Source organism: Manacus candei, unplaced genomic scaffold, assembly GCF_025592945.1.
Source record: "Manacus candei isolate 608988 ecotype Guabito, Panama unplaced genomic scaffold, ASM2559294v1 h1tg000043l, whole genome shotgun sequence".
NCBI lineage: Eukaryota > Metazoa > Chordata > Aves > Passeriformes > Pipridae > Manacus > Manacus candei.
This window is the reverse complement of record NW_026138091.1, coordinates 381,900-407,494: the sequence shown is the minus strand read 5'-3', so window position 1 is coordinate 407,494 and position 25,595 is coordinate 381,900. Positions and strand designations below refer to the sequence as shown.

Sequence of the window (25,595 nt, the reverse complement as noted above, 5' to 3'; positions counted from 1 at the left end):
TGTCATTTGTGTCAGTCCACCTTCACCAATAACCCGAATTTTAAATATTCATATTTGTATTACGAGTATAGTAAGCACATCTTACAAGCTGGGAAATAAAGTCACAGGATCAATGAGTGGCAAATAGGATTTGAGGCAGTAAGGACTACTAAGAACTTGTTTTCTTTGGAGATGTGGTAATGGATGAAAGAATGGTATTTTCAGATCCTGTGCTCAGCTGTACATGGAGAGAGGATAGTCTTGTTTTGGGTTTGTGCACGTGTTTAGTTTCTGCTTATTTATATGAATTGACACTTAGCTCTTAAATAGCAATTTTCATCCTCAAAGTAGTTGTGCAAACACAAGCAATTAATTCTTTTAACACCCCTATGAAATAAGTACAGTTATTCCAGTCTTGCAGACATTAAATTGAGAAGGACAAGTATCTTGCTCCAAGCTATCCAGGAGGCCTTAAATTCAGTTTCAGAAAACGGCTTTTTTCTTTGCTCAGAGATAAATTTTCTTGTCATATTTACACGTTTTGTGATACTTTGTCTGAAAGGGAACAGGAATGCACTTTGGACCTTATTTTCTCTGTGCAGTTATGTTTTAAGGAAATGATAGAGTAGCTCTGTTTCAGTGTTGAGGTAATAAATTACAGGGCACCTTGCCAAATCTGTTTGAAGTAGCCTAAACAGTGTTTGGGTTGTACCTGCTATGTCGCATCCCTTATCCTGAGGGAAAAGCCTCAATACACAAAGAAGTGTGAGTTTGGTTTACCTTGGTTTTGGAGCTAGCTTTGAATTCTAGAACAAAAAAGGGGTAACAGCCAGGAGGTTGTGACAAGCTGTCAGAAACATAAAAGCTCTGAAAGTTTGTGTTTAACATCATCAGCTGCTTTCATGTTAGCTATTCAGCATTTTGTACTAAAAAGAAATAAAATTAAACTGCTACATCACTTTTGACATTTTGAAAAAAATGTCGTTAGATTTCAATTTCTTCATAATAAGTATAGGATGTAAAGATTTTTTTTATATTTTTAAATAAAAACATTTTTCAGACTCTTTGGGGATGTGTAGGAAAATTAAGATGAAACAGAACTGAAGCTGAAAATTCAATGATAAAATTTGAGTTGCATAAAGTCTCTGTCAGGAGACATGTTTCAATAGAACTTTTTGTTGTGTACTATGGAAATCAAAGTTACAGAGTGTGCAAGTGTAGTAGGTTCGAATTGGAGTTATCCACTGTTGCCCTGAGTATCAGCAGGCAGAACTGTGAAAAGATTGTGCACGTTTTCTATTTTCGTGGAAATAGGCTGCCTTATCCAGTAAGGAATGGGTGTCTGCAGCAGGCACTAGGACTAAGATCACATAATGCTTGATGCATTATGGCTGCTGAAAAAAACCCCTTATATTATGTGCTCATTGTACTGCAGTCTTGGATATTCTGAGACATAGTGTGATTAAATTTACTGGTAGGAATTCCCCAAGTTCTGTAGTACAATTAATAATGTATTCTATCACTTTTAACGTTTTCTTTTTCTTTCTCTGTGTCTTACCTCTAAAACATGCAAATCCTATCTTTTTAATATTTTTATTAGGACATACGTTTATTAAGTAATTAAACATAGGAGTAATAGTTATACAGATCTTTTATTAGGACTATACAAACAAAACAACTCTATCGTTGAATTCAGTGTAAAAAATATGAATCATGGTTAAATGTGCTCACTGTAATATATTTCAACGAACTACTTCCTACTGCAATCATGTATGAGGAAGAGTTTACTAATGTGGTCTCCAAGCAGCATTCTTCAGATTCCACTGTGCAGTCTTGGCAGCATTGTGCAGAATCTCCTTCATGTGAGTATGCAGAAAGATGGGTTTTGCAACTGAATTCTGTTAGCTTATCTTTCCAGGTTTATACTACAGAACTGTTCTTTAGGTGAATTACCTTATTAGACTAGACCTCCATCTCCCCACAAGTAACAATTGGATTCCAAATTTTGTTCTTCAGTCATCTCCTTCTTTGCCCCATTCAAAACTGTGCAGATAAGTCTAGTGCATTTTTTAATATTGTGAAATTTTCAGACCCAAAGGCAACAGAAAAGGTAAACTAAAGAAAGGATGGCTGTTTAATTTGCAACAAAGAGTCAATTCTTGGAAAATTTTTTTGGAATGACAGAAATTCAGTTCTGGATTTATGGGGATCAGGAATATGGAACTGAGATGAAAGAGATGAAGCAAATTTCTTCCCAAGTCCAGGTTACTGGTTTAAGTTATCAGGTACCTCAGTATAGATGCAGTTCATGCTTTTTAAAGATGAGTGTATCCTGTCAAGATTGGAATCATGTTTTTTAGTGGAAGCTGATGTTCTGCAAAACAGTTCTACAGAAGTTGGAATTACCCTTCAGAAACTTCTGCAGCCCTGGAACCCTGAATTAGCGAGTCCTCTGAGCATTATCTTCTGGATAACTGAACTAATAAGAGTTCATCATATCTCCACCTGGAGACTTGAATTCTGTCCTTTAAGAGTATGAAAATAAAGATTGTTTCAGCCATTTTGGTTTGTTTAGTAATCAGATGTGAACTGCATATCACTAGTAACAGTAGCTCATCATTCCTTCAATGTCATCTTAGGACACCTAGTTCAAATAGGTTTTTGGTTGCCCTTACTGAAGGAGAGAGAGGAAAAAGTTTTTTGGGGGGGGCATGGGCATTGCCAAGGCAGAGATTGACCTTTCAGTTCTGTGTGGCTGTCTCATTTTGTGCAGTTGTCTTTACCATTAACTTCAGAGAAAGGAAAAGGAACAGAACTTGTATTTTTTTCTGTTCTGTCTGGTCAACCGTTGTCAAAATCAAAGAACTCTTCCTAACTCATCCTGATGATTTGCTTCTCTCCTGAGATTGTAGCATTCATAGTTTTTGCAATTTTTATCTTACAATGATTTAACCTAACCTAAAGGAGTGAAATGGATTTGAATTAGTATTTGACACTTGTTTTCTAATGAGCCAAGTAATTTATGCTTAGTAAAATGGGTCATGTTGCTTCCCTGATTGTGTTTCCCCCTGTAACATTTTAGTATTACAGTCATCTGTGCTCATCTCACAGTCTTGATTTTTCATGAGTTTTCTCTGAGGAATCCAAGTGAAGAGGATTCTCCTTCAGTAGTTTAGGCTGTATCCACTTAGCTGAGAAATTTTATGACAAAAATGTCTTGTTTACCACTATGTTCTGCTTATGTGTGTGTTGGACATCAAAGAAGGTATGTCTGGATTATATACATATTCTCTAAGGTATTTTTGGTTTGAATGAATCATTACAGCTTCATAGGTTCATTGTGGTATTTGGTGTTGTTCACAGTCTTGCCCATTTCACAAAGTATGTTTTCTCCTCCCAGAGTGTTTCTCATTTGAGGGTAATTTCACATGTGCATTTCACATGACTTTGAGTTGTCCCACATATTGTGGGAAATGTGCATAACAAAGGTGTTGTGGCTTAAAAAAAAAAAAGGTATATCTTCTTATCTTTACTTATGGTATTTATTGCAGTTTGAGCATGGTTAAGTCAATAAATGTACTAGGTCCTTCTTGTAAAAAAAGAAAAAAAATAGCATGTACCTCTGTGCTTTAAATTTCTGGGAAGGTTCTTTTTTCCTCTCTTATACTCTGTTTTTTTTTACCACTGGTGAGCTACTGCTCTTTGTTGATACAAATTCATAATCAGCTGTGCCATTGCTACTCTTTCTTATTTGCACTGACATTTTCTAACAGAACTGATGGAAAGTATGTATTAAGCTTTTCTGTTCCCATTTGACTTGAGTTTCTTAGTGCTTATTAATCTTAATCTTCTCTGATTGACTTTCCACATGCAACCAGGGATGTACATTAATATGGATGAAGTATTATGTTTTCCTCCTTTTTAAAATTTCATTGCTGTGGTTTAGATCATTGAAAATAAAGGAACTTTAAAGCAGTCTTAAGTTATGGAGTTGAGCCATGAACAATGTTTAGTGTACACTGAATAGGGAAATGAAGAAGGAGACAGGACACATTTAGGAATGGGTATGTTAAAATAGAATAGTGGAGTCTCATCTGCCTGAAGATGAACTGTGACAGCACCTCTAGTTTGTATGAGTGTGAAGATGTTACAGGTTGCTGATCTCTTGTCACATGGGATCTGCTTTTTTATGTTGTTCAGAGAATAAAGTACTCAATAGGTTAAAGTAGATGATTTGCCTGATGATTTAAGAATAGTAAGCTACATGGATGGAGTGATCCTTTGCGGGATTGAGGGCTGCTCAGTGAAGGTAGAAAGAATGTGCTTCTAAAATGTTAGACCCTGATAAAGACCTAATAAAGATATTTGAGTTGCACAGCAATTTTACCTGTATTTTCCATCTTGGCAGTATTGCTATGCATACATATATTAAGGTTCCCCAAAATGATTAAACAGTAAACATTTAGCACTGAGATGTGTAATTATTATATTTTCCATTTGTCTCTTAGAATTTCATCATGTGTGAGCTATGATGTCACAGTAGGAGGAAAACAATTTGAAATTAATTTTTAGTCTGAAAATATATTCTAATTCAATGCATTGCCTGACTTAATGAATCTTTAAACATACCATCTGACATCTTCCAAATATGACCAAAAAGCTTTCTATTCTCCTCTAATCTTGACTGTCATTTTGCTATAGACAACTTATAAAATGTGCATTGTAATATACCGTTTGGAGGCAAAGGAGCTTGGTGCACTTACAGAATGAATGCATAAACTTCTGGTGCTTCATTACTAGCTTGCCAGTTTCTGATAACCAAATTATTTCCTGCTTTGGTTTTAATATTTGTCACGGCCCACCAACCTCTAGCTAAGCTAGTTAGATTTGAATGTTAATTGTGGAGATATTACTTGGATGTGCTTTGAAATCCTCGCAGGCCTTGTGTATATGTATGATAGCAAAAAACAACACAGTTTGTGAATACATTCTGTGGCTGGATAAGATTGTGAAAGGGAACCTTGGGTGAATTTTTATGGGTTTAAGAGTTGATTTTGTTTTCAAATAAGTGAATTAAATACAGAAATAGAACTGTTATACAAGAAGTATTTGGCCTTCACAAGTGTAATATGTTTTCATGGTAATAGAGACATTATGACTACAAGTGCTTTGAAGCATTTAGAAAATATGAAAAGAATTGCTGGTTTCTCTTCATGCTTATTCTTCAATTCCAAGAATAAGCATAGAAATTCAGGTACTTTCAGAAAATATATTACTTTTTAAACAAATTGGATTTTTTTTTTTGAGAAATGGTCTTCAGATTTTCAAATACCTTTAGCTTATTTTGTCATCTTCTTTTATCTCATGCATCTGTACATTTGCAAGAAATGAAGGAAATACTCTGTTTCCAGATAGCTGTACACAGCTGTTGATGTACCTATGGCTCCACAGTCAGGTTAATACTAACATCACAATTTCTAGATTGTGCAAGCAGGCTTGAAGCTGTCATTCTCAGTGCTATAATATGGGAAGGCTTGCCCAATTATTTAAATAAGAATATGCTTTAATTAGTGCAACACTGAATATACTGCAGTATTTCCTTTTAAACACTGGAACTAGTGTCCCAGCTGAGGTGGGAGGCATTCTTTGATACCACTGCAGGTTAGGATCTAATACAAAATTAAAATAGAGTAACTACATAGATCAGCTTTCAGAAAGCTATTTGTTGCTAAAGCTCTGTTTCAGATACATGGCCTGTCTTATGAAAGCACTTAAGTGTGTACCTGTGTTATATTTGACATTTAAAATGTAAAGTGATACCCTAAGCCATGAATTAGTCTAAATGGACAAATTGATTGGGGGAAGGAAATATTTGTGATACTATTCCTGTTTTAAATGAAACATGCTGAGATAAATAGCTTGGCGGTGGCTATCTGGATGTGTGATTTGTGAATGGTCTAAGCTTCTGTAAGGGCAAATCACCAATGAAAGAGGGAGTGGAGCATTCCTCCTTCATCTCTGACACTGCCTTTGTACCCCTGCTCTTAGGCCGGTCCTACCATGCATGTAGCTGCATGACAAGCAGAATCAGAGCATTGATTTAGGCAAAAATTAACCTGGCTGAAAGAAAGACTAATAATAATTTTTAAAAAAAAATGAATGAGTTCAATCTAATTCTTTGTAAAAATATGGGGAAAAGGAAGATGGGAATGTGCAAGTGTAGAAGGATAATGAGACCACCTTTTTTTAGAGTTATCTTCACTGATACACAATTAAATTAGCTCAAGTCAACCATGCAGTGTTCAGTTGTGCATTTTAAATACAAAATCATCCTTCTTCATATAATGGATACTGAAAATTAATATGGCTGTCACATCATTGTCCATTTTAGCTGTTTTCCACACAGTAACCTTTTTCGGTGGTGTCTGTGGTGTATGGCCCTGTTGATTGAGCACACTTGGTGCTCTTATACAATAAAGAATGTAGAGAATAAGGGGAACTTCAGGTGGAAATACTCAACAGCAACTAGTCATAACAAAAAAAAAAGCCACATTTTTGTGCAATGTACCGGTCCTATTGTACAAATATATCTGTTCTGAATGTCTGTTTAATTAATAGATCTTTCTAGTTTCCTTAGTCACCTTTTAAAAAATGGATTGCTTCATTTTCCATGTTTTCTGAGTGAAGTTTCTACATGACCATTTCTGAGTAGATAAAGTTAAGCAGTTAAGAAGAGCTTTTTTAAGTCTGTATGTACAATTTAACCAAGTGAGAAAGGTCAAATTTAATTTTACTTGGATGTGAAGAATAGATGAAAAAACACTGTTGATTTTCCATGACTCTTTCAGTTAACTTGTAGAGGTTTTACACTCTGTTTTATAGAGTGCTAGTGGGATGAACAAACATATTTTGCAGCCATCCCACCTCAAGGTAACAAGTTGTTCTGATCTGCTGCCATGTGAATATAAACTGAATTGTAAGCAGCCTGATGGACAAGGTTATGCTTTAGAAGAGATAGTTGCTCTAAATAACATTTGAGCAAGAAAGTCTTAACTGAAATTCTTTCCAGTTGATTTATTGCATATTCTAGCTTTACCCTAACTTCACTTAAGCTTTTAAGCAGTTGAGAAACTCCTTGTAAGGTAACTAGGAAAATCTTGATTGCGAATCATTCAACTTGTGTAACTCACCTAAAAGTTGGTACTTCTTGAGGGCTTTTTAAGATAGACCCCTGCTACTCACTTACCATATTTTGTCACTCTTTATGCACCTGACAGTTTAATTCACAAGAAGAATAAGTTAAGAATGCAGTCAGATGGAGGAAAAATAAATTATAATTATAATTATGAGCACTAAGATTTTTTCTGCTGCATCTGTAATACTCCTCGGGAGTAAGGAGTGAAATGAAATACCAAACAATGCATGAAAGAGTTCTTGAAGTTTCACTATTAGCCAGCAAAACCTTTTATAGTTTAGGATGGTGGACTGTCTTTAATCTAACCTAATTGCATATAATATGTGAACTGGATTTAATTTTACACTTCTTTCTGACAGTTGATAAAACTGAATCGGAGAATCCTTAAGAATTTACAGTTCTTCAAATTCTTTAGTCACTGCTGTCTCCCTGTGGCTTCTCTCACTTCTTTGCTATAATTTGCTGTAGTGCCTTGCACCAGTAGTCTAGTCTCTTACAGCACATGGGTGCTCACTGCAGGTAGTCAAATGTTTGAGTCATTAATCACTAGCAGTTCGGTCTCTTTAAAATAAAGGCAAAACACCAAAAAACCAAAAAGGCATATTTGGGGAAAAAAAAGAAAAGAAAAGGTGGATACCAGAATTTTTGTGTAACCCTTGGCAAAAAGTAATCTCTGTAGATTTTTCCGTAAAGGGAAAGAGTGAAGAGCTGCCAGTCTTTTTTCAGTCTTAGACTCTATTATATGACTTGATAGTTTTTATTCTTCTTCTGCGATAACAACTCTGGTAGTATAAAAATGTTATGTGAAATGAAGTATCTTAAGAAAGAGAGGAAGGTGATGAGGGAGAAATTTCTAACTGCCTAACTGTGGGGATAATTAGGAAGACGTAGGCCTTACTGGAAAGCATTGATGACAATTTCCAACCCAAGTAGTGGAGGATCTCACAAGGAATGGTGTGCTCCTTGACCTTATACTAACAAACAGGAAAGGCCTTGTTGGAGATGTGGAGGTTGAGGGCAGCCTTGCATCTGGAGTGACTGTGAGATTGTGGAATTCAGTAGTGGGCAAGGAGGAAGCAGGACAGCAAGTAAGATTGTAACATGGACTTCAGGAGAGCTAACTTTAGCCTCTTCAGGGATCTTCTTGGAAGAATCCCATGGGAAGAGGTCCTACAGGGAAGAGGGATCCAAGAGAGCTGATCGATACTCAAGACTCACTTCTTCCAGGCTCAAGAATGCTGCATCCCAATGAGAAAGAAATCAGGCAAAGAGGGCAAGTGACCTGTGTGGATGAATAAAGTAATTTCTCAAGTGTAAGCAGGAAATATGTAAGGGATGGAAGCAGGGTCAGGCTACTTGGAATAAATAGAGAGAGCTTGTCAGATTAAGTAGATATGAGACAAGGAAGTGTAACAAAGACAAGGGCTGGATTCTGCACCTGAGACAGGGCAACCCCGGATGTACAAACAGACTGGGGAACGAGAGGCTGGAGAACAGCCCTGTGGAAAGGGCCCTGGGGGTCCTGGTTGATGGCAAGTTGAATATGAGTCAGCAGTGCCCTGGCAACCAGGAGGGCCAACCGTGTCCTAGGGGGCATCAGGCAAAGCATCGCCAGCTGGTCGAGGGAGGGGATTGTCCTGCTCTGCTCTGCACTGGTGTGGCCTCACCTTGAATATTGTGTTCAGTTTTGGGCACCACAATATAAGAAAGATATTAAGCTAATTATATCCAGAAGAGGGCTACAAAGATGGTGAAGGGTCTGGAAGGGGAACCATATGAGGAGCAGTTGAGGTCACTTGGTCTGTTCAGCCTGCAGAAGAGGAGACTGAAGGGAGACCTCATTGCAATCTACAACTTCCTCATGAGAGGAAGAGAAGGGGCAGGCACTGATCTCTTCTCTATCGTGACCAGTGATAGGACCCAAGGGATTGTCATGAAGCTGTATCAAGGATGAATTAGGTTGGATATTAGAAGAAGGTTCTTCACCCAGAGGATGACTGGGCACTCCCTGTCACCAAGCCTGACAGAGTTCAACAGGTGTTTGGACAATGCTCTTGGGCACATGGTGTGATTCTTGGGGCTCTCCTGTGCAGGGCAAGGAGTTGGACTTTTATGATCCCTTTGGGTCCCTTCCATCTCAGGATATTCCGTGATTCTCTGAATTCTAAATCTTCATTGCTTGTCTAGGAATTTTATTTTATTTTTTTATTTTGATGTGCTAAGCATCAAAAAACGTAGAACCAATAAATTCCTAATGAAACTAAGAACAACCTTAACTGATGATATTTGTGTTCTCTTAACAGAATCTGGTTCTGCAATTACTGCTTCCTGTATTGGTTTGGGAAACTCTACAACACCTCCACCCGGACAGGCAGGAAAACCTGTGCCAGGATATAATGGTAATACTATGCTAAAAATGTTACTAGAAAAGGAAATTGCTTCTATTCCTCAGTAAGTGCTCCTTAATTGTAGCGAAAGCAAATTACAGTCTTTCTAACACATTTTCCTCCTTCCTGAAACAGGAAATTCTACTTTTTTGTGTCATGGAATGTGATTGTGAATAAAAAATTCAGAGTTATGTTCAAGAAAACTGATCAGCTACTCTTGCCTTTATGATATGAAAGGGGTAGCACATACTGTGACACAATACTCGTTTACACTTCTCCACAATGCTTCTGCACTTTAACACAATTTGAGAGAGTTGTTAAGCACATTATCTTTCAGTATTTGTGGAGCATTTTTATTTCCAACTGGGAAAAATGGTAGGCTTTGGACTAATGTGAAAAGGATGTGCACTCATTGTCTGGAAGGTATTTGCATGCAGAGGGTGCAAAAATATTTTAATACCCCTGATTTTAACACAGTTTCAAGAATTACTTGAAGTCTGAAAAGTAATTACATTAAAGATCAGATGATCTTCAGGAAAAGTTCTCACATAATTGGGCAGAAAGCAGAAAACAGGAGCTAAACTGTTTTTTTTCTTCTAATACATATAATTGGTAGTGAGCATTAAAGAAAATAGAACATTTTCAGCAGCTCTTTGTTTTGGCATTTACAGTTATGGCATGAGGACAAGCATTAGCTTAAAAACAACTTTAAAACAATGCCAATGAGTTAGTCCAGAGTTGTAACAAATAGGAAAGAGTGGAAGAAAGTAGTTGCATCATGCATGCTATCAGATGATAGTCAGGATGAGAAAGAAATATGAGTAGCAGGAATATAAAAATTTCCAATGCATACTTTGGAGCACTGGGACTAGTGTAATTAAAGAATTTCTTGAAGTAGAATGAAGACAATGTCTTTAGCATACCTTATAAGAGAAACAAAAAATGAGCACTAAAAGTGACTAAAGATTTATGGTATAACTTTACCTCTTTCAGTCTTTGACCAAATATGTCCTGTAATGCAGCCATTCGTAAAATACTGATTTTTGAAATTACTCTTTACTGACTACTGCATTTTCCTGCTGTTACTGTATTAATTAGAGAGGATATTTAAACCATTTAGGTGATAGATTCTGTATTTTTAGATTATACATGCAGCTCTTAATGGTTGATAAGTCATGTTGTATTTATGCTGCAATATGAATACAAAGTTACAAGATCTACTTTTTTTTTAACACAGACAAATTCTTTCCTATTACATATTGCTAAAAGTAAACTGATTCTTTGCTGATTTTTAAGAACACAGAGAATAAGAGTTATGATATAAAAGTGCAGTGGCACAAATTACGTTTATAAGTGATTCAGGATACCATGTTAATTTCTAGGTCTGTTGCCTTAAATCAGAGATTTTGTTGTGATTTTCCTTTGATCTACTTGAATCCTCTCCAGACAATTTCATTGCATTTTCAGACTGAAACAAGTCCCACATTTTGAAGAAATAATTCAGTTCTTCAGTAATTCAGGAGCGAACAGTATAGTATCTCTGATCTCCAGATTTGTCTACATTGAAATAAGCAGCTTGCAAGGAGGAGACTGAAGACTGAGATTAGTACCTTGATGAATCAGTTACAAAAAAACGATTATATTTTACTCTAATATCATAAAAATAGGAGAGAAAACATTGAAAACTACATATGACTGGATCTTTTCATTGTGAGTTCTGAGCCTAAATTCTCCAAATCTAACATGAACAAATCTACCATGTTCTTAGACCACCTAACAATAAATAAATACAAAACATGTTTGCAGATTATGAATGGGTTTTGCTTATGCTGTTCCTGATGATTTTCCTAAATGTCTTCTATGTGTCCAGTCATCCTTTTGATTTCCTGTCCCAGTTACACCAAGATACTGATTTGTAAAACTGGCCTTGTGTACTTGCTTGTGTCTATGTGCTGAGCCATTGCTTTCAGCAGGCTCTCTTCAGTTACTTAGAAATTACCATCTTCTTTGAAGGAATAGCTTCAGCCAGAAATTATAAATGTTGGCGTTGTTTGGACAGATAGAATATGATATTACTCATACGAGCCTTAGCAGAGTTTTAGTCAGAAGTCTGTAATTTTCTTTTCCCCATTTCCTCTGTGACCTTTTAATATAGAGTGTAAGATTATTTTTAGTAATTTAGATTCAGAGGAACATTGCTTTCTTTACTTGGGGAGGCTTCAAAAGGGATGTTTTTAAATCCTTATGAGCCCAATCTGTCAGAATCTTCCCTCCTGTTCTTCTATGGTTTAGTTGTTTCACTTTATTTAACTTCATTTTTCAGAGGCCAAGTTGGTATTTGTCATTCTTTTCTTATGCCCACACCTTTAGATGGAATGGGTGGTTGTAGTAGCTTCATCTCCCAGATGACTGCACAGAAGAGTCTATTTCAGGTGTTTTTCCTCAGAAATTTCAGTATCAGGATATGATGCTTTCACTGAAGGTGGTGGGCCAGTGTCATCCAGGGAAAAGGCTTCACTTGGAAGGTCTGTATTCTGTGCTGTACTTGAGCATTACCCTGCTCTGCAGATTTGGGTAGTTCACAAGATACTTTATGGCTTTTTGCTAGACTACAATAAACTTTGTTAGCTGGGGAGTATCTTTCTGAGACTCCTGAGAGCCTTTGAAAAGCAGGTGTACTTATTTACTGCCAATAGTATTTCTCACATTAACTGCGTTAACCTTCAGTAATCTGTTATTTCTTGCTCATGTTACCCACATAGTTTTTCTTTATATTTGTTGTGTATCTTAATGGTCTTTTGCTATTTGGAAGTTTAGATTTTCCAGTATGAAGGTTGCTTTTAAATTTCAGTTCTCTGTTTTTTCCTTTTGAGACTTTGTTTCCCTATTTCTGCTGCCAAAGCGTGAGTATTTGTGCTTTCTGTGCTTAAGGCTGAATGTTAATAAGGCCATAAGATTATCCAGTTTGGCACTCCCAAATTACTTAATTCCTTTTGTTGTTTGGTGTATTACCACACTGAAGTGTGACATAAATTGATATCCCTAAAGAAAGACACTTTCCTCCACCTAAAACGACACTACTAAACTTGAGTTTTCTTCCTATATTACTTTTTTTACAGTGATGATTCTGGATGAAAATAAAGAACCAGTGAAGGCCAAGACTTTGGGAAATATTGTGGTAAAGTAAGAAAAATAAGTATCTTACAGTTAAGGGAAACTTCTTACCTGGCTTGATTGTCTTTTGACTGAAGTTTATATATATATATAAAGCACAATGATTGAAGTAACGAGGATTGAAAAGTGTGTTTGTCTCTGATATGGATACGAGACTGTCCTGTGATATTGAGGAGTTGCAGATGAAACTGTGTGAGTGAATGAGGGTGGATTGCTGGCTTTTTTTCTTAGACTACAGCAGAGTTTACCATTTTCATAATTGCTAGCCTGTTGACATAGGATGAAACCTTCCTGCTGTGATGTATGAGCAAGATACTGAATCACTCCCTTCATTCTTTTATCTTCCACTTCAGTGAAATAGTACAGCAGTGCAGACTGACATGCTTTGGCTTACAGTTGTGATGCTACCTCTTCTTTCGCTATTTCCTAATCCCAATCGATGCATGTTCTTAGAGGGAGAACATGTATTTTGTGTTCGCTGTAAGAAAAAGAAAGATGTCTCTCTGTGTGCTTTGCGCAAAACAGTGTTAATTTGTAGTGGTACTTGGACAAAATACACTGTGGTGTATTGGACAGGACTACAGCAAAAAAAAAAAGAAATAAGAAAAACCCACTGTGCATCATGTAGGTGATTTTTAGTACCATTTACCAGACTCATGTCAGATGACTTCCATAAGCTTTAATATTCTTTTTGAAAGTACACCTTTCTTGGCACTTCTCTTAGATAAAAAGGTCTCTGTTTAGATAGCACTGTGAACATCAGTTACATTTATCTTGCCTTCTGCCTTTTCAACTGTTGCCAGAACTTTTCCTTATTCCTGTAACAATCGATAGGCTGCTCCCCACAGCCCATGATAGCTCTGTATTCTGGATGTTTCACAGCTTTTAGGCAAATGGCATTTTCCTCAGACAGGTACCTGCTTTGTGATGAGTGTGGTAGCTGTAACCACCTCTGTTTTCAGTCGCAGAAAACACTTCAGCTCTGAACACTTCTTAACTGCCAGCAAATGCAAGTACAAAAGGCAATGCATTCATCTGTTTCTTCTGTGGTAAATTTCTGGAGAGTTGTGATGGTTCAGAGTCTTCACTGCTTGCTTAGATTAATGAAAGGAAATATAAAGATTAGCATTAACCATCAGTGAACTGAAAATGTGTCAAAAGCTGAAACATTGGGACAGATGTACCGATTGTGATGAATTGTTAGCGAAGTTAGCTGAGGATTGAGTCAACAGGCACATGAGCTGGGGATGAGAGACATAAGAACTGCATGCACTGGACTGTGCTGCAGATGTGCAGCACTAACAGTGTGGGTGGGCTGGCATAGGAGGTGGAGTTGCTGAGGTATGGAGGTTTTTTGCTCAGCTGCACTACTAATCTAATGTAACTAGACCACTGTGGAGGCTGAAGTAGTATCACATGAACTTATTGTACTGTGTATTTTCAGGATGAAATCTATACCCTGCCTAAATCTCAGCATCTTTGGCTAAGTCAACAAGGATACACAGGCATGGCTTTAAGGGCACACATGATCTTCCCTGAATCAGCAGACTCATAGTTAGAAGTAGTTTTCTTGTTACACATGTAAGATTGTGCATTCATTACATTGTCAAGTATGTGCATGCATTCCATTATGGAGCAAAAATAATTGAAATTGCTCCAACCTTTTATAGACTGTAGTTGGAAGTATCTGTAACTCAGGTCGGAGTGGAAAGTTATCTTTCAAAGTTCTCACCCCTGTAGTGTCTGAAGCCGTAATAAAACATAGGCTTGTAATCAGTGGAGAGAGAGAAAGGTATTTTTGTAAGAAAAGTGATCCTAGCTGTCTTAGATATTCAGCTAGGATAGAATAAATTGTCTTCCAGGTGTGCTGATGCCTCTCCAGTGACAGCAGTTTGCTTAGGATAGGTGCTTAGTCTTGTCTACCAAAAGAGAAGTGGAATAAACTCCATCTTTAGCAAATCTACCAAACAATTTTAATTATATATACTGATAGTTAATGTTGGAAGATGTGTGCATATGTTTCTGAGTCCTTGCTGTCTTTAACTGCCTGTTAGGAGTGATGTTGCTATATTAGAAGATCCTGTTTGGAGTTACTGTCAAACTCCTAAAACCAGACTTTACCTTCTCTATTATGGCCCCACAGCTATGCAGCTATGCCAAGTGAAAATTTGCTAGATTTATAAGATGAAGAACCCTAGAAACAGTACCTTTCAAAGGGCTTTTTTATGTTACAGTGGATGAACCTCTGAATACACAAGATCTTTGAATGAAAGGTAGCTGCTACTGTAACTAAGCAGGTAATATGATTCCTTGTTATTCAATAGGGAAGCTGAAAAGGAGCCAACATTACTGTCTGTGGATATGATGTTAATAAATCTGTTTATGCATTGTGTTTGATTCTTATGTCCGTATTTCAAAAGGCTATTGAGAAAGTGACTGGATTTTAGGGAAAATATGAATTATAGTGCTGGAATGCTTGTGCTATGAAAACCTTTGGTATGTGGTTCACCCAAGATCAGTAAAATAGTAACTTTGTCAAGGCCAAGAAATACCCAGAGGACAGAAACATCTCTGAGAGATGGCTATTTAATCTACCATAAAGAGATCAGAAGCTCAAGCTAGATGTATTCAGATGAGAAATAAAACACCATTTTAACAGTGAAGGTATTAAACCATTGGAACAAATTCTTGGGACTGTGGTGGTTTACTTTGACATTTTCTAGGTCAAGCCTAGATATCTATTTTAAAAATTGTGGGGTTCAGGCAGGATTTAGTAGATGGCATCTTTTAGCCTGTGTTGTATGGGAGGTCAGTGTGAAGGAGCAAGATTCAGGATGGGAGAGGTTCCAGGCATGGAGAAAGACATACAGCAATTGACAGGACTTTATTATATGGACTTTACTGTTATTATGTGGTTTCATTGTATTCACATTACACAGTGCACAGCCTGGACATGGCCCAGGCTTGCCACGAGTTTGCCTGCTCCCTGCTTCCCCGCTCCCTTGGCTGATTGGCTGAAGGAGCTGCAGAGAGGAGACAGCTGCTATTCGCCCCTTCCACGTTCCTCCCCCTTTTGCCTGTGCCCCTATCCCGATTTGTTCTCCCGTTTGTCTGTCTCATGCTCCACCCCATGTTCTGGCCCTTTCCCTGCCTGAACTGATAAAAAATCCTGTGCACGCCTCAATAAAGTATTCCATCTGCACTCTACCTTGTGTCCCCAACCCATCCGCGCTGTGTCATGGCCCCATCCCCTCTCGAACCATGGCAGGTCAGTTCAGATAAAGAATCTGCAAAAGAAAAAGATTTATCTCCCTGACAGCCTTCTACATGTTTATCAGCTTTGTCTTTTTCCTTTACAAGTAAAACAATAAGTAGGACTTCCAATGTGAGAGCAATTTGTCCAAAGATGGGTTTTCTAGCAAATCTCTGACTGAGTACATACCATTTGAACTTTCTTTATTTTGAGCTTTTTCCAACCACTTCCACTAGTTTTTGATGGCTTTCTCTCTTCCCCACTAAACTGTATTTTTTCTGTTTTTTCTGCAAAATCCATACTGAGACCAACTACTTTTGTGACCCCTTTCAGCTAACTAAGGTAGTATTTCATGCAGACTGGAACATTTGAGATCCTCTACTCTCCTCTACCCTTTTTCATGTGCTGTTATTCCTGGTGTCTGAAAAACCTTCCAGATGCCTTTCAAACTTGCAATCAAAAATTTCTATAAAAGTGATGTTTATGCACAGCACTACATAAAAGCTGAGTAATAATTATACCTGCCAGTTAGGATGATTTAGTTGCATTCACAAGCCCAGACTCATTTAACAGTGAGTTATACTTGCTTTGACTGACTATAATGAACAGCCTGTGTCATTGTCTGCCATAAAATAAAAGGATGTCTTTTCTGAATATCAGCAAGGTAGCCTTTCCAGTAGTTTTTTGACTTTCATTTGTACTTCCAGAAATCTGATTTTCTGTGTAATTTATTTTTTGAGTGCTGTGTCTATAATTGCTTGGTTCCATTAATGAGGAATCTTACACCGTTTCGATGAGTGGCATTTTGAAAGGGTGTGATACATGGGAGTCAGATTGTCTTGGGCTAAACTGAAGGGTGTACTGTTCTGTGAAAGGTTAGCCACTGTTGTATGAAAACTAAATGAATTTTGAAACAATGCTTAAAAAACAAGTAATGATTATCATTTAAAATTCTCTAACAGAAAACAGTTTCTGTTAAAGTACTTCAGAGGATTTTTTGTGACGCTGTTGAGCTTATCTATGTCTTAGTTTCTCCAATTTATAATGAAATTACTTCCTTATCTTTGTAAAGTGTAACCAGAGTAAATCTTTGGTAAACGAACCCCTATATTTTACATCACTAATTTACAGAGTTTACCTGGTTTTCCTAATGCTGTTCTAAATGTATTCAACCTTGAAATGAGAAATGGGTCTGGATCTATATTCTTATAGTTCTACAATTTTAATCTTGATTTCACTGGAGTAAATGGAGAGTGACATAATTGTACTGCTGTAATTGTACTGGTGAAAAACTGGCATAAATCAGATCAAAATTCAGACCTATACATCCTCTTTGAGGTTTGAAATCCAAAGGTAAACTTTTTCATTCACATGTTTTTATTTATTTCGGTGTAGAATTTGGGCTTGAAGCTCCACTTGGATTTGAAATTATGCCTCTTCTTTACTAGTTAAATGGGATGAGTTGACTCTAGTTAGCCTGATCCAATATAGCTGCTAAACACATTCATGTTTTAGAAAAAACTAGCAAGCTTGTCTTGAATTTATATTTGTTGAAGCTTATGACTGTCTTCTGCAGAAGGAAGAAGCAATTATAAGACAGAAGATGCTACCAGAGTTAGGACCATATGGAAAATCAAAGCAAGACTAGTGTAAGGGAAGGTTCATCTTCAAACTGATAGCAGATGCAAAGGCTCAACACTGGCTGCTTTGTGGGTTGGCATGTGGGGTGAGAGAGAGTTAACAGATAGCTAGGGAAATACAGTGAATATGTCCCAAAGGAAAAACTTGCAAAGCAACTTCTTTGTATATTGTGGAAATCATAATGAAGGAATATATTTCCTTCTGTCTTGGTCTTCTGTGGTCCTCTCCCTTGTGAAAGGAAAGCAGGACCATCTGTGGGGCAATCATGCTTACTTATGCATACCTGGAATTTTTTTGTTAATATACCCTCTTAGTAAAAATAATCCCAAAAGGTCTTGAGTATCAACTCAGTGTTTGGTCAAAGAGGCAACAGTTTTTAAATATTGAATTCCTGTGTGTTGTATTTCCTAGGAAGAACAGACACAAACTGTTGCTGGAGTGGGTCCGGAGAAGTGCAGTGAGGCTGGTGAAGGATCTGGAGCAGAAGTCCTATGAGGAGCAGCTGAGGGAGCTGGGGTTGTTTAGCCTGGAGAAAACGAGGCTCAAGGGAGACCCTATTATAGAGACCTTATTGGTCTCTACAACTACCTGAAAGGAGGCTGTAGCCAGTGGGTGGTTGGCCTCTTCTCCCAGGCAGCCAGCAATAGGAAAAGAGGACACAGTCCTTAACTGCACCAGGGGAGGTTTAGGTTGGACATTAGAGAGAAGTTCTTCACTGAAACAGTGAATAGGCATTGGAATGGACTGCCCAGGGATGTGGTGGAGTCACTGTCCCGGGAAGTGTTTAATGAAACACTGGATGTGGCACTTAGTGCCATGATTGAGTTTACATGGTGGTGTTAGGTCATAGATTGGACTCAGTGATCTCAGAGGTCTTTTCCAACCTAATTGAGTCTGTGATTCTGTGAAACCAGACATCCCAAAATGTTCCTGTTTTTGTATGGAGAGGCTGAGAAAGGGAAGGGATGTTTGCTTTTGGTTGCTGTTATTTTCTGACTGCCTCATTTTATCTCTTCTGGCTCCCTGCATGTAACTGTGATCCAGTTCTGCTCCCTTTGGAATTTATGGCTGGCTTCTCCTTGACAGCAGTGGGTTGGAGGTATTTTTGGCTCTGGACATTTTAGTTCTAATGTCCTGACAAAATTCCAATAGATGTAATTATGTTTTGGCCGACTGAATTCTGCCTTTATTAATTTTAATAATTATTTGTGTTTTCACAGAAACTAGAAATTCTAGTCAGTCATGATGCTAAGAGCTTTACTCTCATGAAAGAATTGTATGTGCCTGTTGCTCTGGAATTATTTTGCCTGGAAGATGAACACATAGATGATGGCACTCACTTTTTGCTTAGAGGATGAATGGGGTCTTAATTGCAAGTAATCTTTCACAGAAAGCTATGGAAGCACATTTTCAGATGTTGTCTGTATTGTGCTATGATATGTACTATAGAGATACCTGTGGTAGCCACTAGTTTAGCAATCTGTTTTCAACTGACTCAGGAAATATGTTCTGTGGATGTACTTATCAATGCAATTTTCCTAAAAAAAACCCCAACAAACCAAAGAGAAAAACCACAATCAAACATAAGACACCCCCTGCCCTCCTCTACCCACTCCCCCACCCCTCCAGGAAAATAAAAATCTGAACAAACAGAATAAAACGAAAGGGTAGGAGCAAGCATTATATTTTTGGTGATATGTTACACACTTCAGTGTTTAGATTTCTGAACAATTACAGAAAGGAAAATGCTTTTCTGATTTCAGCAGTAAAATTGTTTTTCTTCTATTGAATGACTAACTGCAAAGTACGGAATAGAGCTATGGGGAAATTAAGGACTTTATCAATATGAGTTGTCCTTTCTCTCCCATCACAAGGATGTTTCAGACTGCTAAATGAATTTAAACTGCAAAATTTACCATGGCTGAGGCTGTTATGAATTGCTGTGCTATTAGCAACCAGGCAACACCCATAGTAACTGCCATTCTCTAGTGATTTTTCTTGAATCTAAGCAAGAGATTTTTTTTCTTTTAAACTCATAAATACATAAACACCACAATCAATATTTTGTTTTTCTAATCTTTTTTTTTTCAAAGCAAACACTCTATAGGTCATGTTTGTATAGCACAGAGATGCTTACTAAGATTGAAAAGCTTAAAATAAGGCAGTGAATTCCTTCCAGATGGGCAGAAGCCAACCTGCCCTCCTGAACCCTGCATGACTACCTGGGAAGTGTCTTGGCATTTCTGGCCATACTTTCCTAACCATACTTTCAAGGAATGTGATTTATGGGACATGTTGAGCCAGAGCCCTCAGAGAAAGTAGTATTTATAGCAGTATATTCTGTTATGCTAACTGAGCTGAATTAAGCTGAAAAAACTAGGATTGTAAAAAATCAGGTATTTGAATCATTACTGGATGACATGACCTTTTCAATGTAGTTTGTACCTTTTATATCATATTTATATTTATATTTATGCCATACTTAAGATTAATGTGTGTATAGATAGGTAGATAACTATTCTTTTTGTAAATATAATGTTAGAAATGTCCATGTCACAGAGCTTGTGGCACCTGTTCTTGTGTCCTAAACATCACTGGAGTCTTGTAATGATACCAGTGTTGCTATGCTACAGAAGTGTTTTTCTGCTAGAGATGTTGCCTTCAGGTGTCACAGGGACACTATCAATAGAAAAAAAATACCTCTAGATAAATAGTTGCTAGTTAGGAATGCAGGCATATACTAGTAAAAACTGTATGGGGTGTTTATGATTTTATCTAAATAAATATGTTTGCTTGCATGATCATTCTCTCTCTCTCATTAGGGGTAAACTTGATAAAACTTGTGTTGATATGCCTGAATATATATCTCTTAGGCAGTTGAAGAAATCTGTGTTTAATCCTATCAGAGATTTGAAGGAAGAAACAACTACTTCTTTGTTAGCTGAGGCTTCTGCAGCTTCTCTTCTTCTGACAGATATGTATGTGAAATGTCCCATATTTTCTCATGCCCATATTGTTGACTGACGAAGGGGTGTACAGTTGTACATTCAAAACTCAGCAAATAAAGCAGACTAGAATTTTGCAGCTTTGCTTCTTAAAAAAAAAAAAAAAAAAAGTCCAGTTATTTTAGAAAGTTCTACTAGTGACTTTTATCAATATCCTTTCAAAGGTCTCCTCCAGTATTTCCAATAATATTGAGCACAGTTTCAATATAAAAGAAAAACATTTTTATTCATATTCTCATGGTTGAAGTCCTTTGAGCTACACCTTTTTACAGAAATGGAAGATTTGTGTACTGATAATCCATCTGTCTATGCACATGTGAGTGGTGTATGGGTGTCAGAGAAAAAGATACCTATAATAATGAAATTGCCTGTATCATAGCATATATGCACACATTTCTGACAGATTCTTAATCCTTAGAAATGTTGAAAGCTGAATATTGTTAACATATTTATAGTGCAATATATGATGTTTACTAGATCAAACATTATTTTACTGAGATACTTATGTAATATAAAAGATAAGGTCTGGATACAGTGCAGAGCTGTATGTATATGTTCACAATAATATATAGTCTTTTTATGTTATCAGCATATTATTAAGCTGAACTGTTTTCTGATTGTATAAACAATGATTATTTATCTGAATATCAAGTATGAATAGAGAGCATGAGTTGTACTTGTTATATCTGTATTTGTTAATACTTCCCTCTGCTCTTTTCAATTTAAGGTTGCCTTTGCCTCCTGGAGCATTCTCAGGTCTTTGGGAAAATAAAGAAACATTCCAGAAGTTGTATTTCCAAAAATTTCCAGTAAGAATTATGAAATAAATTATATACATTTTTAGTAATTCTGCAGAACTGAATGATAATAGATTTAACCTGGATAACAGTTTATCATAAATTTTCATATCTTAATTTAATTTAAGATCTTTGATATATGTGCATACAATGAAAAGCATTTCAAGGTAAAACTTTTTTCATCTGTAATTTAAGCCCTTAGACATACTGTGGGTTTTTTAAGATCTGAAACAGAAGAAGTAAACCTCAAGCTTCTGAACCAAAAAGTCATTTTATGTCATTTGATCTAATAAAACATATAAGCCTGTGACCTTAGTCTAGCATAGCTTCAAATATACTAATCCTGTTGACATGCAATCATGCTAGCTTGGTATCAGTCCAAAATACACACTTGTCCACTGTGCACCTAAATATATTGGAGGCTCCTTACTTTATTAGTTATGTTTCCTTGTCAGATGAACTATCCAAGGATAGATTTCCTCCTTTCCTTGTAGAAATAACTAGATTGGCCCTATACAAATGTTCAGAATGGAAGGTTTGGATCAATAAAAGTAAATGAGTGAATTAGTCAGGCAAATTATTTCCTGTGTGCAATTGCTTCACAATGATGATGTATGTTTGGATACAGCAAACAGGAATATCTTTAGGACAATTGACAACTGGTTATTATATTGTAACAGTTCCATTCTCCTTGTGTGGATCCAGGCAACATCCTTCTCCAAGCTGTCAGGAATCAAAGTAAGCAGAGTTGGAAAGAAATCCAGGTTTATCTATTGTCTTCTGTTCTGTATTAACAAAGTCCACAAAACCCTTATGGAAAGGGAGCTGCATGGCATATTATGACAGAAAAATAGTGAAAAATATTACAGAATTAAATCTTTCAAGCACCATAAGCGTATTTAATGTGGAAAAGGGGTGATTGTTCTTGTTGTTGTTGTCGATTTCATGGTAAATTCATGGGTATTCCTAGTACTCTTTTTGAATTTATTTTTTATTGTGTCATGTTTAGGGATATTATGATACTATGGATGCTGGCTATATGGATGAAGATGGCTATTTATATGTCCTGTCTCGAGCTGATGATGTGATCAATGTTGCCGGACACAGAATTTCAGCAGGTGCGATTGAAGAGGTTAGCATTGCTTGACAGGAAAATAGAAGAGTGAAAGTTGAATAGAACAAGCTGAGACTGAAAATCTCACAAAATCTCTCATTTTCTTTATGCTCTTTTTATTTGCATTTCCATTGGTACTTTTAAGCACAATATTTCCTATTTCAGGTTCTTCCTATTAAGGTGCTTCCCAGAACAAAATAAATTTAGTCAGTGATAAGCAGTTTGTACCATGGGATTGATGAGACAGACGTATGGGAAGCATAACTGTCAGCTCTGATAACGTATTTGTTTGGGAATATGTTAAGATAATGAAGAGTCAGTGTGCCAAGTAGTTTCACCAAATAAATACTGTAGTAACTGAGGAGTAGAAACTTTTATTCCTAAAATATAGTGCTCAGTGTTGGCTGAATTCTTTACACATAGACTCACATTTCTTGATTTGAAGACTTTCCTTCACATTTTCTTGACAGCTGTTTTGTCTCTTACTGTATGAGCAGTGCTAAATGAACAATGAAAATGTCTGTAAAAAAACCTGCTGTTAAGTTAAAAGTCATTAATGTCATACCTATGCAACTCAAAAAAATTGAAAATAGTGCAGTTCATAATAGTGTCTGAATTTCATATCATTGTTCACTCACCTCTCTGGAACTGCTGTGATTGATTGCCAGTTACAAATTTCCCTGACGACATATCAATTGCTTATTCAGGGAGTATAGGAAAAGGTGTGCTGGGCATGTACAAGATAAAAATACACTTATAAGAACTGTGAATTTAACTGTTCACTGAATCAAAAACTAGTAATTTTTCTGTTTGTAATGTTTGTTAGGCTAGTGATTATGTTTTTTAAAGGCTAGGAAACTTAGAATAGAAGAAATTCTGATTACACAGAAGTGAACAAATTCAGGTAAATATAGTCAATCCATTGAGAACTGATCAGCGAGGGAGCTGTCTGTTTTTCTGCCTGCTAGTTAGGTCTTTCCCCTAGAAACATAAAAATGTTTCATCACTCTGACATTCTAGAAGCTTTTCTATTCACCTTTTGAACAAAGCTAAAAACCAAGAATGGTGTTAATGTATGCATGGCATAGTTAAATGGGAAAGCATTAAGAATACCACAATTAACTTCTCAGTAAGATCAGTAAATACAGAGTTAGAGGTTCATTGAATCGCCATCTAATTAAGTGACAGTAACCTTGTCGAGCAAGTATATTATCTGCATTTACATTATAGCTGCATTACAAGCATAGCAAGTTTTTTGCTAATGCTTTGACTAAGTTTTTCAGCTTTATTATGTTCTAAACAATTAGTTTCTTTGTCTAAGGTATCTATTATACCATTGGAGCTCCATGTTTACGCAATGCACTAGGTGTTGTGTTTACTTTGCCAGTCAGTGAAGGGTAGCTATTATGGTAGCCTCAGCTTGCCTTGGTCCATCTGACTCTTGTCTGTAAATGTATGGTGTCCCTCCCTGCCCCTTTCTGAAAAACACCTAAATTGAATCTTGACTATCTGAGGCAACAGACTTGAAACTGAGGAATTTAGCATGAGAAATCCCTTTCCTTTGCATCCATCCTTGTGCCCAGTGATCATTCCAGGAAAGCCATTTCACTTCAAGTTTTTTATTACTTTTAAACAATTTTTAAATGTCTAGTGCTAATTCTGTTATTTTCAGTTATTTTACAAAGTTTGATAATTTTCAAATTAGTACTTACTAATTTTTTTAGTATTTCCTGATTACTAATTTCAATCATTTGAAATTAGCATTTGAAAAGTTGATGGCATTTTGGATAGCCTGAAGAAAAATACTACAGTAACTGCAATATTCCAGCTAACCATCAGATTCTTATTCATAAGTGACAGTCTGGAATGGCCAAAACAAGCTGGCAATACTTAAATCTCTACCTTAGGGGTCCTGTTGATGCCTGGCAGGTAATTATGGTATTTAATGGTAATGTGAGGTTACCACAGAGCTTTTTCCTGTGTTATTATGGAAAACAATACTCTAGTTTTAGACCTTACTGTCTACTTTTCCATAATTCATTGGGTTTTCCTTTTCCTTTTCCTTTTCCTTTTCCTTTTCCTTTTCCTTTTCCTTTTCCTTTTCCTTTTCCTTTTCCTTTTCCTTTTCCTTTTCCTTTTCCTTTTCCTTTTCCTTTCCTGAAATTTCCTTTCCTTTCCTGAAATTTCCTTTCCTTTCCTTTCCTGTTGTTGTTGTTGTTGTTGTTATATATGTCTCTCAAGTTTATGTGGCCAGGGTCAAGAGGTCAGAACAGGAAAAAAATGCATTATTGAGGCTTTGCCTAGAAGTGACCAAAGTGCATTAAGTGTATGTGATGCATTGAAATACCATAGAGATTTGGAGTTGCGTAAGAATTCATTCCTGTATGATTTGTCAGTGTGGTTACAATGACTTCTGTAAAAAACAAGCCATACCTGAATTTAAATGTATAGGTATATATTTAGCTTCAGCTTTTTATCTAGCAGGCTCCTCTGCCCTTCTAATTCCGGGGTAAGCCCAGCCCTCTGTTCTGTATGTAACTTGTGCACATCCTATTTAATTCCTGTGAAAAAATATATAGTTTCAAAAGCTGTGCATAAATGTTCATGCTTTTGTACTTTGATAGACCATGCATCTACTATTAAGGTCAGTGTTTTCCATTTACCCTTTTTCTAGCATGGGATATTTCTAGAATCATAGTTCATGAAGTGAGTGACAAACAAAGTGTGCTAGAAACAGTTTGATCTTGGTGTATGTTGTTGTGTATCTTGGTGTAGTGACCATGACACATAGAGCCAGTTTCTCCTTTCTGACTGTAATGCCCAAGGATGGTGAAATCTGTTTTGAGGATGGGTTATAGGAAATCCTTTGAATTGTTCCTTCTTCATTGGTTTCACAAACAGGTCAACAACAGCTTTCCTTTTGTTAATTGGAAAAACAGTGATTCAGCTTTCCATTTCTTCAGGTTTTTTCTCTGTCTTCTTTGTACTTTTCCTGTCTTCCTCATTCGCATACCATTGTATGAGTAGCCAGTAGAAATGATTCCTACTTA

General features: G+C 36.7%; 1 protein-coding gene across 2 annotated transcripts in view; it reads left to right on the top strand.

Moving 5' to 3' along the window:
• Nucleotides 1-25,595, top strand: part of ACSS3 (acyl-CoA synthetase short chain family member 3) — a 79,486-nt gene that overhangs the window by 51,915 nt on the left and 1,976 nt on the right. Inside the window, exons 10-13 of one of the 2 annotated variants that reach the window (XM_051795720.1) lie at nt 9,478-9,573; nt 12,681-12,744; nt 21,362-21,443; nt 22,441-22,563. In XM_051795720.1, the coding sequence (XP_051651680.1) occupies nt 9,478-9,573; nt 12,681-12,744; nt 21,362-21,443; nt 22,441-22,563 (365 nt within the window). The remainder of the gene's footprint in view (nt 1-9,477; nt 9,574-12,680; nt 12,745-21,361; nt 21,444-22,440; nt 22,564-25,595) is intronic. The other variant, XM_051795721.1, reaches the window with a different exon arrangement.